Source organism: Necator americanus, chromosome II (assembly GCF_031761385.1).
Source record: "Necator americanus strain Aroian chromosome II, whole genome shotgun sequence".
Classification (NCBI taxonomy): domain Eukaryota; kingdom Metazoa; phylum Nematoda; class Chromadorea; order Rhabditida; family Ancylostomatidae; genus Necator; species Necator americanus.
This window is the reverse complement of record NC_087372.1, coordinates 4,816,180-4,828,181: the sequence shown is the minus strand read 5'-3', so window position 1 is coordinate 4,828,181 and position 12,002 is coordinate 4,816,180. Positions and strand designations below refer to the sequence as shown.

Genomic DNA, 12,002 nt, shown 5'->3' with positions numbered 1-12,002 from the left:
ATCTTTTTCCTGGAGAGTTACTGTTCCAACCAGGGACAAGGATTAAGAAGCTGCAGCATAAACTTTTTAAAGTTACCAAAATTTACGACCACTCACTAAAAATTCTCGATGAAAAATTCCGGATGAGTATCCCGCACAGATTCATCTTCATATGATCAAGAAAAATTTCAAAAATTAATAAAAAAAAATTCTACTGTTTGTTACCAGAAGCAGATTAAACACAAATAGGAAAAGACTTGAAGAGATTTTGGAAAAAAAGGTTTTCACTTTTCTTCTGTCATTGAAGTTTAAGGCTCGTAAGAGTTTAAGGGAGGGAACGAAGCTGTACTTCCGAAAATTCTATGGATCTCTGCAAAATTTCCGTGTGTTCGATAAGAGCGATAAAAAGTGCGTGATGATTCAATTGGATTGAATTAGCTAAGCTGGGCGTAGCAGTACGGCGGCAGCGACGTATGTGCCGGATTTCGATAACGCATCGGCATCGCACAATGCGGTGCTAGAAGGTGAACTTATCAGTAGTTACACACGCAACCGTTGTTGATTACGTACGCACTAGTGTCGTGACGCAGTCCTGAGGAGATTGCTGGATGCGTACGTTTTTTTTTAAAAGATAATTAGCTACGATGCAGCACTACGCTTAGTTCTGTGATAGTTTGATAGGTGAAGATAAATGATTGAAGGATAAGAAAAGGTTAAATTCATTGGCGTATCAATCCACTTGGGATGCACTAACGTGTTTTACTCGAATTCGTAATCGTTGAGATTTTGGAACGCGTGTTTGCCAAAAGTTTTTTTCCTGAAACTTTCACCTAAGGCGATAAAAAAAGATAAAGCGTCTAGCGTTTCAATCCATTTCGTTTCCCTCCAATTCGTTCGACTCCAATTCCAAGTTCCAGAGGTTTGATCAATATGTGTTGGCTTATACAATTACTTGCGGGGCCTATCGATGTGTCAAGTCAGTGTTTTTATGTTTTTTATTTATTTTTTTATTTTACTCTTTCAAAAGATTCAACAACATGACGCTCATTTGCTCCAAATGTCTTGTTTAAAAAACATCAGAAATCAATCAATCAATCCTATCCAATCATTATACGAAGATTGAGGACCAGGGTATTTTAAAGACATCATCCCACGAATCGAGATGGTGCAGACTTCAGGTGGAATGTTCGTATACGGGATGGGAGACTATGGAGAGGAGGATGATTCCGTCCATTTCTTCCTGACTGGCGTAAAAAACGGCCCGGAAGATGCGGCGCCGCACAAAGCTGGCGCGCTCCAGTCGAACTCCTTGTAGAAAATAGCGCGCCAGAACGCTTGAAGCCGTATCTTCCGTTTTCTACGACAATTAGGAAGAAATGGACGGAATCACCGCCCTCTCCATAGTCTCCCATCCCGTATACGAATACTACACCTGAAATCCGTACCACCTCAGATTCGTGGAATGATTCCTTTAATCGACCTCGGAGAGATGAAAGGCTTGGTTGGTCCCGGGACGGTTTCGTATCATCGATCGTGCTGGTCCATCGGACCACTAACTAGCTGCGCTGCACCCGCCCGATGAATGATTAATTAACAAAAATATTGCAATTACCGTCGTTGTTCAGCTGTTCTTCTGTGACTGAGTGGGTCAGGATTGATGTTCAGGTACCTTGCTATGATTAGCTATGTACTTTATTTGACAGTGGAGCAAATTTAAATATAAAATTAAAATCTCAGCACAAAAATAAGGTATAAATAATAAATGTAAAATGTAAAAATGATAAGGTAAAAATACGTAGATGAAAAATAATAAATGTAAAATATAAAAAATATAAAACTATATGTATATATAAATGTTAATGTAAAAATAGTAGGTGCAAATTTTAAATTGGAAAATACGTAACAGCTGTTAATAGCAGTGGAATAATAAGAATTCAGTTGAATCGCCAATTTTTCATCTGCTGTAGCGTTTGTTTTCTCACGCAAAGGTCATTCTCTGGAACGATTCCTGATTATATGTGCCGCTACTTATGTTGTATTGAAACAACGCAACGCAGTCACTACCAGTAGACAGGTGCGTATCTACACCTTCTACGTTGGTTCATAAATTCTTGTTTGGCCAAAAACACTGTGTTTGATAGGTTTTTTTTTAAAAAAATATTAATTTGAGGTAAATTATTGCTACGTCCCAATGCGTAGCTATAGTTACGAATTAGTCCTTGTTTATCAAAACTTTATCTGTTTATTTATTTGGAGCAGTTCGGTAGACCCCGGGCTCTGCGGAAAATTTCTGGAATTGCCACTTTCTGGAACATTTTCTGAAACACAGTAAAATACATCTTCCTCATCTGACAAAAAAAAAGTGTGCAACAAGTTTTCCGGGTTGAAAGAACGACTTCAACAATAACATTCGTCAAACTCTGTCAATTGATGATTTTTCTGGAATCTAGGATGTATTTTCGCGTCAGACAACTCGTATCTAGCAAATTATTGTCGATTTTCTATTCCACAGGTCTTTTCCTCTATTTCTCCGCGTTCCTTCTTTTTGAAACTGAAGTTTGTTTGCTTGATTTGATAGAAGAGATACCCCTAGAACAATTATTTTTTTTTTCTTTGCAAGAGATGGAGATCAACGTGATCTTGCCTAGATTAATATTTTTACAATGGGCTAAGTAGGGACAAATTCACGCTGTCAAAAATTCCCGTCCCAATTTTGGTGCACCCTTACAACAATTCTTTTTTTTCCATGCAAAGGAACTTTGCTAGAGTTTTTGTTTAGAAAAGCTGCGAACGTCGTTATTCCCGAAAAGCGTGCGTTTTCTTTACGGAAGTGATTCATAGCTTTGACTTTTCTCGCTGTTCTTCTTCATCATTCTTTCGAAGGATTAGTATTCCGTTTGTGTAATTGCACTTTCACAGCCACCATCGAATTCGATCCGAAAAAATACACGTAACATTGTGAAGAATATATATATAGGAGAAGTTTAGCCTTATCGCTTATTTTATTGTCTCCTTTTCGGCTTGTTCTATTTTTAGAATATTTTGAAATCTTCGTTAAAATTTATTAATTCCATGAATGAGTAGTAGTTCTATTTTTAGAATATTCTAAAATTTTCGTTAAAATTTACTAATTCCACGAATGAGTAGTACATTTCAGGATGATCACCTTGATGTTGTCCCTTTCCTTCTATCAACTTACGCTTCTGGTTTCAACAACAACGCTCCATCAATCGGTACGAGTACAGGGGAAACTAGTCTGTAATGGGACCGGATACTCGGATGCAAAGGTGATACTCTTCCAAGGCTTGCTCGGTTAGTTCTTCCCGTTGTTACCGTGCAGTTTTATTTCACGCACATTCCAAAAATGATAGGTATGCAACATTCATGCATGAAGGGCGTAGGATAATAAAATGTACGCTTTTTCCACAAAATACTCATGCCAGATATTCGTATATACAACGGATATACGGATAAAAAAAGGATAAAGTGATTGGCGTTGATCAGTCCGCTTGGGATGTGCCACCGTGTTCACTTCAACTAGGAATCGTTAGAGGTTCAAACAGTTCTAACTAAAATGTCAGTATTTTTATCCTCCCAGACAAGGCTGATACCAATTTGTCGATTCCCGGTTAACTGAAAAGCTTGGTTGGCATTAGGGCGGAATCGAACCCCCGATTGATTGCTGCAGCCATAGCGGAACCTCTTACCGATTGCGCTACACTGCTCAAAATTACTATATACATACATACGTCTACCCATCCTACTCTATTTTCTTACCATAACGGCCAGTAGAGCCTAAAAGAAATGTGCGGACAAAGGAAAGAAGTGCTTTTTAAATGCAGTTTCTAAAATGTGATCCTAAATTGCCTTCATTTTCCTTTGCTCATTTTTCCTGTTTATCCTATTTGCTTCTGCGTTCTCTTTCTTTGAAATTATGCAAGCTAGTTTTTATGACTGCTTCTGCTGCATTTGATTACTTTTCATTATATGGAGATTGAATTATAGAATTTGCACCTTCGCGAAAGTCAGAATGCATCTTCCGGAGACATACATACACATACATACATACACACATATGTGACTTTTGAGACTGTAGTTGGGTCAAAACAACGTGAATCACGAGTGTAGTTGCTGTGCATTTGCGTTGCGCGCGCTTGAAACGGCGCGGTGCAGGCAGCAGTTGGAACCGAGGTGGGAGGAGGTCGCAAACTGCAGCGATGTGTGGTTTCACCACGCTCCCCACCGCTACGCTCCACCGAAGCGCCTCAAGAGAAGCCGGGTACGCAATTGCGTACGTGGTTCATGTCGTTTTGACCCTACCGTACATAGTATTGCACACTTTGAATATCATATCACATATCACATTTGGCGGAGTTTTGTGGATTCCTCTATTCTTCTCAATTATTACGACTTACTTGCGTTTGCTACGCTCACGTTAGCTCTTTCGTTCCCATCATCAGTTTAAAGGCATCACTCCACGAATCTGAGGTGGTACGGTGATGTATTCGTTTACGATGTATTCGTATACGGGTTGGGAGACTATGGAGAGGGAGGTGATTTCGTCCATTTCTTCCTAATTACCGTAAAAAACGGCGCGGAAGCTACGGCTTCAGGCGTTCCCTATTTTCTACAAGGAGTTCGACTGGAGCGCGCCAGGCTTGTGCGGCGCCGTATCTTCCGTTCCGTTTTTTTACGGCAATTAGGAAGAAATGGACGTAATCACCCTCCTCTCCATAGTCTCTCATCCCGTATACGAATACTCCACCTGAAATCTGGACCACCTCAGTTTCGTGGGGTGATGCCTTTAAGGTGAACAATTTCAGTAATTGCCTTTAGTTCCTTGTTGCGTTTGTATTTTATTTTTATATGGAGATAAAACAGCGGTACATAGCACGGATTGTTGTCCGACTTTCACGCGGGTGCAAATTCTATACGTTTGTTATTATTACTGACTGTTACTACTACTTATCCCTGTTACTGAGATGGGACCATCGCGGATTGCAGCGGTGAGTGATGTTAGCAAGGATCCTCCCTCGATCCTAACCGTCACGGTCCGTTTCGAGTGCCCCTCTCTCACCCTTAGGTCACTGTACAGAGCTTCAAATCCCTTTGAGTCGAAAAAATGGATAAATTTTGAGAGAGAGACTGGGAGAGAGAGAAAAAGGAAAAGAGAGTGTTTATTTTCCAGGACGTTTAGTGAGTTCACAATTTGTGGACATGTAGTGAGCACCATGCAGTTTCCTTGGGACCTTTAATCACTTCAAAATTTTAGTACCATTGAAATTAGCTGAAGCGAAGCCAACAAAAACTGGAGACTTCACAGTTGTATGGTCTGGCGCTAAACTCGGAAAAATTTCGCCTACTGTCAATATTTATCATAAATGTCTTTATCATCAGGTCAGCTGTCAGTTCTTATTTCATTATTGGATTGATATTTTTTTTGAAAAATATGATTATTTAAGCCATTAAAATTCTGCAGCAGAATGCTCAGCATACAGGTCCCAAGCGACTACGTCATCACTGATTCCGATCGTATTAACGCCACTTTTAATATCGGCATTACAAATCTAAATATTAAGTACTCTTTTGAGATTATCGATTGTATTTTCGGGTCATTCTCATAGTTCCAATGTTAAATGTAGTTTTTATTTCTGAAAAATGTTTTATTCGTGCACAAAAATCACCACGAGGAGGTTATCTGAAACCGAACTCAACAAAATCATAATAATATATTTGCATTAGTAGCCTCATGAGGTATTCGTTTGAAAGGAGCTGTTCCTCGATTCTTTTTCGCTTTTCGGAATGAGACGTCGAATGACGTGTTGTGCCTTCTGAAACATTAGTTTGATCTCGATTTCATGTTCTTCTTGTAGAAAAAAATCTGGAGAGAATTGAAATAAATAAAGAACGATTTCTAGAGTTTGATTCTAGGATTCGATGGCATCCTAAATAATCAGATCTGGTAAGATTCTGGTCAAAGGGTATGAGCGTTAAGATTACGACAGATGCAGGAGATCTTTAGGGAACAATAAAACATGATGCAGAATAAAAATACAGGAAGTTTTAAAATCAATCCACAGATTATTCTGTCTTCTGTTGAAGTCATTCATAAATCCTCCGCTATCCAATAGATCTCATCTTGTTTCTCATCCTATTAATATTAACAAAAAAGATGCTAAGAAGTCTGGATTAAGGTCACTATCAACTAAATTGTCAGCAGATCAGCAGTAGTGCCCTTCTTCGCAAATTCTTTGAAAGCATCCCTTCACGACATCAGATCCACGAACGTACGCGAACGATAGAAGGCGGAGAAAATATAATGGGATGGCCCTCAGTGGCGCTCTTATTTCCCGACGCTCTAACTTACTTTTTTTTCTTAGTAACCTCAACCTACATGTTATAGATTCTCTAAGACTAATGCTCAGTTCTTATGGCCTCGATTGACTTAATTATTTACTTCGAGAAATAAGGGCGCCACTGAGTCCCGACCTCCAATCCCACCCTCCACCTCTCCAGCTCACCCCCTCTCCCTCCCCTTCATTTTACCCGATTCACCTAGGTTACAATTAAAGGCATGTATATGTATTTTGGGAGGTTTTACATTTTCTAGAAATGTTGGCGGATAATCCATTGATCCTGCCAGTTCACCTGATCGTATCGCGCCAATGGGAACGCATATTCACTCTAGGTTTTCACATACATTTTCACTTCCCTTTGACGCGCCCCAATCGAACGTCCAGTGCTGCGATTGAACTCATTCGCGAATGTCCGAACAATATGCATATAGGATCAGATGTTTCATCTCCCTTTCTTCTGTTCTGCACTGCCATTAAAGGCAGCGTATCGAGGAATTGACGTAGTGTGAAAACCTGGTGGGAAACGTAGACGTCGGGTTGTATATTACAAGTATGAGCGTGGTCCCACTCAATTTTCTCTAATAGTCCAAAAAAAACGAGAAAAAAACTTTAAAAAACTAAAACCACTTTACTAATTACCAACTAAAGTAAGGGAAATTCTACGTTGGAATAGCGCTTATTTCTACGAACTACGGTAGAACCTCTTGTATATGCTTCGGTTCCCTATTCATTGGATTTACTTGATTAGACTGGTGAGGAGATTGATCTCAGTTATCTTTGACCGTTCATTTGTGAAACGTGTGCAAAAGTGGCGCGTTCTCATGTGCCTCGTAAGAACAAACACCGTTTCCCACGCGGTTTTTGGGATAATTTATGGGAATTGAGTGGGACTACGCTTACTTTGGTAATCTACACTCTGAACTCTTAGTTTTTCATCAGCTTTCCATACTTTTGCAAATTTCTTTCTGAACACCTCCTTTAAACAAAAAAAAACATACAAGTAAACAACTTACTAAGCATTTCGCTATGTATAACTGCTCGCATATCATCGGGAACATGTGCTTGTTCGAATATCTTGTCGAACTCGTCCGCAATCCTCACCGTACCGTTCGTACCGGTATGATAATCGACAATAATGTAGTCATTTTTGAATTTTTTAAAATTACAATACCTAAATTAACTCACATACTTAGATACGCACGAGAAATATTGACAACTAGGACGATTTTTCTCTTCACATACCATGTTTGTGGAGCAAAATGTCGAATATGATAGTAAGTAATATCTCTTCCTATTATAGTATGTACATTTGTATTATTCATATAATACTCCCATAAAATCTTGTACAGCTTCTCAATGAAACATCGTAAATCGTGTCCACAGGAAAAACAGAGCTTTTCGGATGGAAAATAACCTTTTTCGCTGAAATTCATCGATTCGTCAATGGAGTGTGATTTTCTGGATCTGGAATCGATACAAAAATAATAGCATACTTGATACATTTGTCAACGTAACCGCTAAGAAATCGATCGATAGGATGTCGAACTACTGTGAACAGTGTTAGATTGGGGCCAAACTCCTCTAGAACCTCTTCTACGCCCAAACGAAGAAATGTGTTGTCACAAAATCTGAAAAAAGAAAACATAGGATGAAACCAAAGCTCTTTTAGACGGATCGAAGAGGCTAACGTGAAAGAGAGGTGAGTTAAGAAAATGTCCATGAAATGGCGGAAATTGCTTTCTAGCATTTTCCATGTTTATTAGCAAAATGGAATATTTCCATAAATGGAGGGAAATAACTTGGAAATTAAAAATCTATGTTTAAAAAAACAGATTTAAAAAATAAAAAATTGATTGAATGAAAATAAATAGAATAATCATAAAGAACAAAAAATCTATCTATGTTGAAAAAATTTTAATTTGTAAACTTGAAGCAGTTTACATTTGACCGAGAAGTGCTGAAAGCTGAAAGAATACTAATAAAAAAAATCCACTGATGGAGAAAGAAAAGTGAAGAGAAAGAAAGGAGAAAGGAAAGATCTGTCAGCGTTTCTTATGAAGTAAAATTAAAAAAGTAATTATAATTATTGATCAATCATACTATATATGGATGATATTTACCAAAACCTAACGTGGACTTTTCGTGGATTCGTCGCTCAAAAAGAGATGCCTGCTTCGACGACGCATCTCTATAGACGGCAAAGAGTAGGATAACTGTATGAATTCGAGTAAGCAAGCAGTTACAATGGAGAAGGAGTACAGATGGAAAAAAGAAAAAAAATATTCAGAACATCTTTACAAGCGGACCTTTGCCTCCCATCACCAATAATTATCAAAATCATTGCTTAGGTACGTGTATGTGCCTTATTCGAAATTCCCGCCTTCCCCGAATTTCATTGAATGATGATCAGAGATAGGTCAAATAGGAATAAGAGAGGAAGGTTCCAGCTATGAGGTCATGCTTTAAACAACTCAACGTACGCCACCATCGAGCGCTGGAGCTCTGGATTCAAATACGTGGTTCAGAAGGACAAACAAAACGTGATGGGGTCATTACAATTTGAGTCAATGCTACGATTTCGAATTCGAGGAAAATCGTTCGTGATCGGGATGGCGCGCGACCGGGCAGAGCGCAGATTTGCGCGCAAGAAGTCATCTTTATAATTATTTTTCGTGATTTTTATTTTTCTCGTTTATCATATCCAATTGTTTACTAGCTGTTTTTTCCCGGATAGTGTTTATTCGTGTGCGTTTTCTTGGAAGAAACAGCTTTCCTAGAGAATATATAAACAATACAGTGAGAATAGAGTGAATATATATACACAATATATTAAAGATACATATACAATCAATATATATATATATAATATGTGTAGTGAGAACATCTCTGAAAGAGAGTTTATATAGTATAATTATGGAAGTAGATAACCTTGAAGTCCAGTATTCCGTACTTATCGATCGATTGTGCGCCAGAAATTCCGTGTTATTGGTCAGATAACAAAATATCCCATCTCGAATTGTTGTCATGACCTTCTCGATTTGGCATGAGACAAGATTATACTTCGGCTCAACCTAAATATTCTGTTCATACATTTATTTAGGGCGAGTACTCTAGAGATAAATACCTGATTAAAAATTTTGCATTTTTTTTGTAGGAGTTATGGAAAAAAATAAATAAACTGTCTGGTGTTATTGCGTTCGACTTCAATTCTGGAACTGTTTGAAGTTTACGAACTTGTATGAGGCGTCAACAAAAAATGAGGAGGATAGCCGATAAATCAAGCTAACGTTTTTATTCTCTTAGACAATTCTGATATCAATTTGTGTCAAAACCGAAGAGTTGAAGAACATTTGTATATTTTGTAATAAAGAAGTGAAATCATTCAATAATTTTCCTTTCTCTAATGAATAGAGTCGAGAATAAATCATAAGGAAAAAAATTTCTTAAGGAAAAATAATCAAGGTTATGTGAAAAGAAAGAATTTCCAGTATATTAGAAAAGTGCTTGTTCCTCGTTCCTTAGCTTAGTAGCAGCTCCAGGAAAAAATCTTACTTTTAAGAATTTTCTTTTCATACCTGTGAAATCAAAATTATACGGCTGAACCAGAAATTTGGGATTCAGGCACGAGTTAATAAGTCATTGATGGAAAAAAATGGTGTTATTTACAATAGCCTCTAGTTCTCCATTAAGTACATTTCTGTAAAATAATTTGAAAATTCCCCTGAATAATTTCTTCACTCACGAAAACTCACCATAATAGCTTCGACAAGATTGTGATAAGGAGGAAGGAGGCGGGATGAGTTTGCTGATGGGGTTTGTTGCTCCATGTCCATGGCATCGTCGTAATGTTTTTTAAATTCATTGTCTGGAACCAAACATTTATTTAATTACTTTTAATTTCTATTGTTTTCCTCATGCGAATATTTTTCTGTCAATATCCTATCTAGGAAATTAAACTCACATTTGATTTCATAGTTTGTAGATGGTGGTGGCGCTGGAAGACTGACTTCATTTGGAGTTCGTTGCCAAATAAATGTTACAAATATAACAAAAAAAAGTATCATATAAAAAAGAGGCGGTTTTGAAATCATTCCTTGCCATGACATGATTTTTGTCACCTGCGGAGATTACCACCGCGACTCAGCGTGGCCGCCTCGTAGATGTGGCTCCTATCGTCGATAATCATCAATGGGAACGTGTTCCTGGACAAAGCCAAACTTCATATAGGACCATATGTATTATTGTTCTTATCTCGTTTCCGCTTGGCCTTTACGGGGGCATGGAAATCCATTTGATTTCAAGGATTTAATAGGAATTTCCCTTAATAGCATGTACATAGAATAGTTATTGGACGTTACTTCAAAGTAGTGAAAGTGTTCTTTTTTTCTTCGCGTAGGTACAGCTGCGGAAAGTTTTCGTATACGTATACATGGAACGTTCATCTGAATCGATGACAAATGATTACAACAATTAAATGAACAATACTAAAAGAAAAATACTAACTGTTATTCCAGTCTGCAACCAAACAATCAAACATCTGTTACAGGTTCGTGAACTTCAAACGATTCTGAATTGAAGTGAACGTGGTAGCGTAGCGGATTCTATTTCTGTTAGCGAACCTTTACGAATAAGATTGTGTTAGTAAATGTGACTGATTGTACAAGTTGTTAGTTCACTTCAGGTGTCACAGGAAAGAGTTCAAAAATCCAAATTTTTTCTTGCCACATATTGGTTGAGAAATTCCTGGATTCATCATCTCAGAAAATACCTGTGGAAGAGAGCGCAACAGACCTGCGTACGATTTCACCATATAATTTATCTTGTTTTTTTTTATTTGACTTGAATTTGATTATTTTACATTTGACTCATACAAACTTTATCAGTAGTAAGAAGGAATGAGTGCTAGTGTTTTTTTCTCTAAGGGAACTCTCAAGCTACTTCTTATTTCCTATTATTATAACTATTATTATTATTCCCTTTGGGGCATATTTTTTAAGGTAGAAAATTCCACAACCTTCTTTTAATTTTTTTTTCCAGAATCTTGAGCATGTGGTTCAACGTTTATTCGACACTACATTGCTGCTACATATTTCTTATTCTCTGCTTAGGTACTGCGATTTCGGAACTTATTTAGATTACTATATATTAATACGGTATCACTCACGATCTGAAGGAATTCAGAAACTAGTGGCTGGTACAGATCAACTACTTCGATTTGCCCATGTTCCTGAAGAGGAAAGAATCTACATTTCCACGGAATTGCTTAGTGAGCTTAACATTTTTTCTTCTTTTCTCTTTTTTTTCAGCAAAAATCAAAATTGCAATAACTAGGGGATTCTGCAGAAATCAGGTCAATGGATTCAAACGCCCAGCTTGCACAGAGGGCACGAATCAAACAACGTCTTCTTCTGGATAAGCATCTTTGCATCATGCTTCAGGTGATCTATTATTACTACTTTAAGTTTCTTGGTTTTGATGAACCTGATGGTGTTCGTAAATAAATTATACAACATACTCTTGCTTATTTACTTAATAGTTAAAAAATTGAAGCAGTTTATATACGCGGGATCGTGGACAATCCATTTAGAAAAACCATTGTAGGATTTCTGCGGGAATTTTTTTTCTGTGTTTTTTGAAAATATGAAACGGGACTGCAGCAGCATTAAT

The 12,002-nt window shown here is 37.6% G+C and overlaps 2 protein-coding genes across 2 annotated transcripts; one reads left to right on the top strand and one right to left on the bottom strand.

The window, feature by feature from the left end:
• Window positions 1-3,137: 3,137 nt before the first annotated feature.
• On the top strand, window positions 3,138-5,603 carry RB195_016877 (uncharacterized protein; the record flags this gene model as incomplete). Its single annotated transcript, XM_064183612.1, has 3 exons — window positions 3,138-3,291; window positions 5,252-5,376; window positions 5,442-5,603. 3 exons carry the CDS (start codon window positions 3,138-3,140, stop codon window positions 5,601-5,603), a joined length of 441 nt encoding a protein of 146 aa, XP_064039493.1.
• Window positions 5,604-5,673: 70 nt separating this feature from the next.
• Window positions 5,674-10,399, bottom strand: RB195_016876 (uncharacterized protein; the record flags this gene model as incomplete). The annotated part of the gene is made up of 7 exons (XM_064183611.1): window positions 5,674-5,810; window positions 7,349-7,506; window positions 7,578-7,757; window positions 7,829-7,963; window positions 9,264-9,406; window positions 10,088-10,200; window positions 10,297-10,399. The coding sequence occupies 7 exons, from the start codon at window positions 10,397-10,399 to the stop codon at window positions 5,674-5,676; spliced, it is 969 nt and encodes a 322-aa protein (XP_064039492.1).
• Window positions 10,400-12,002: the final 1,603 nt, after the last annotated feature.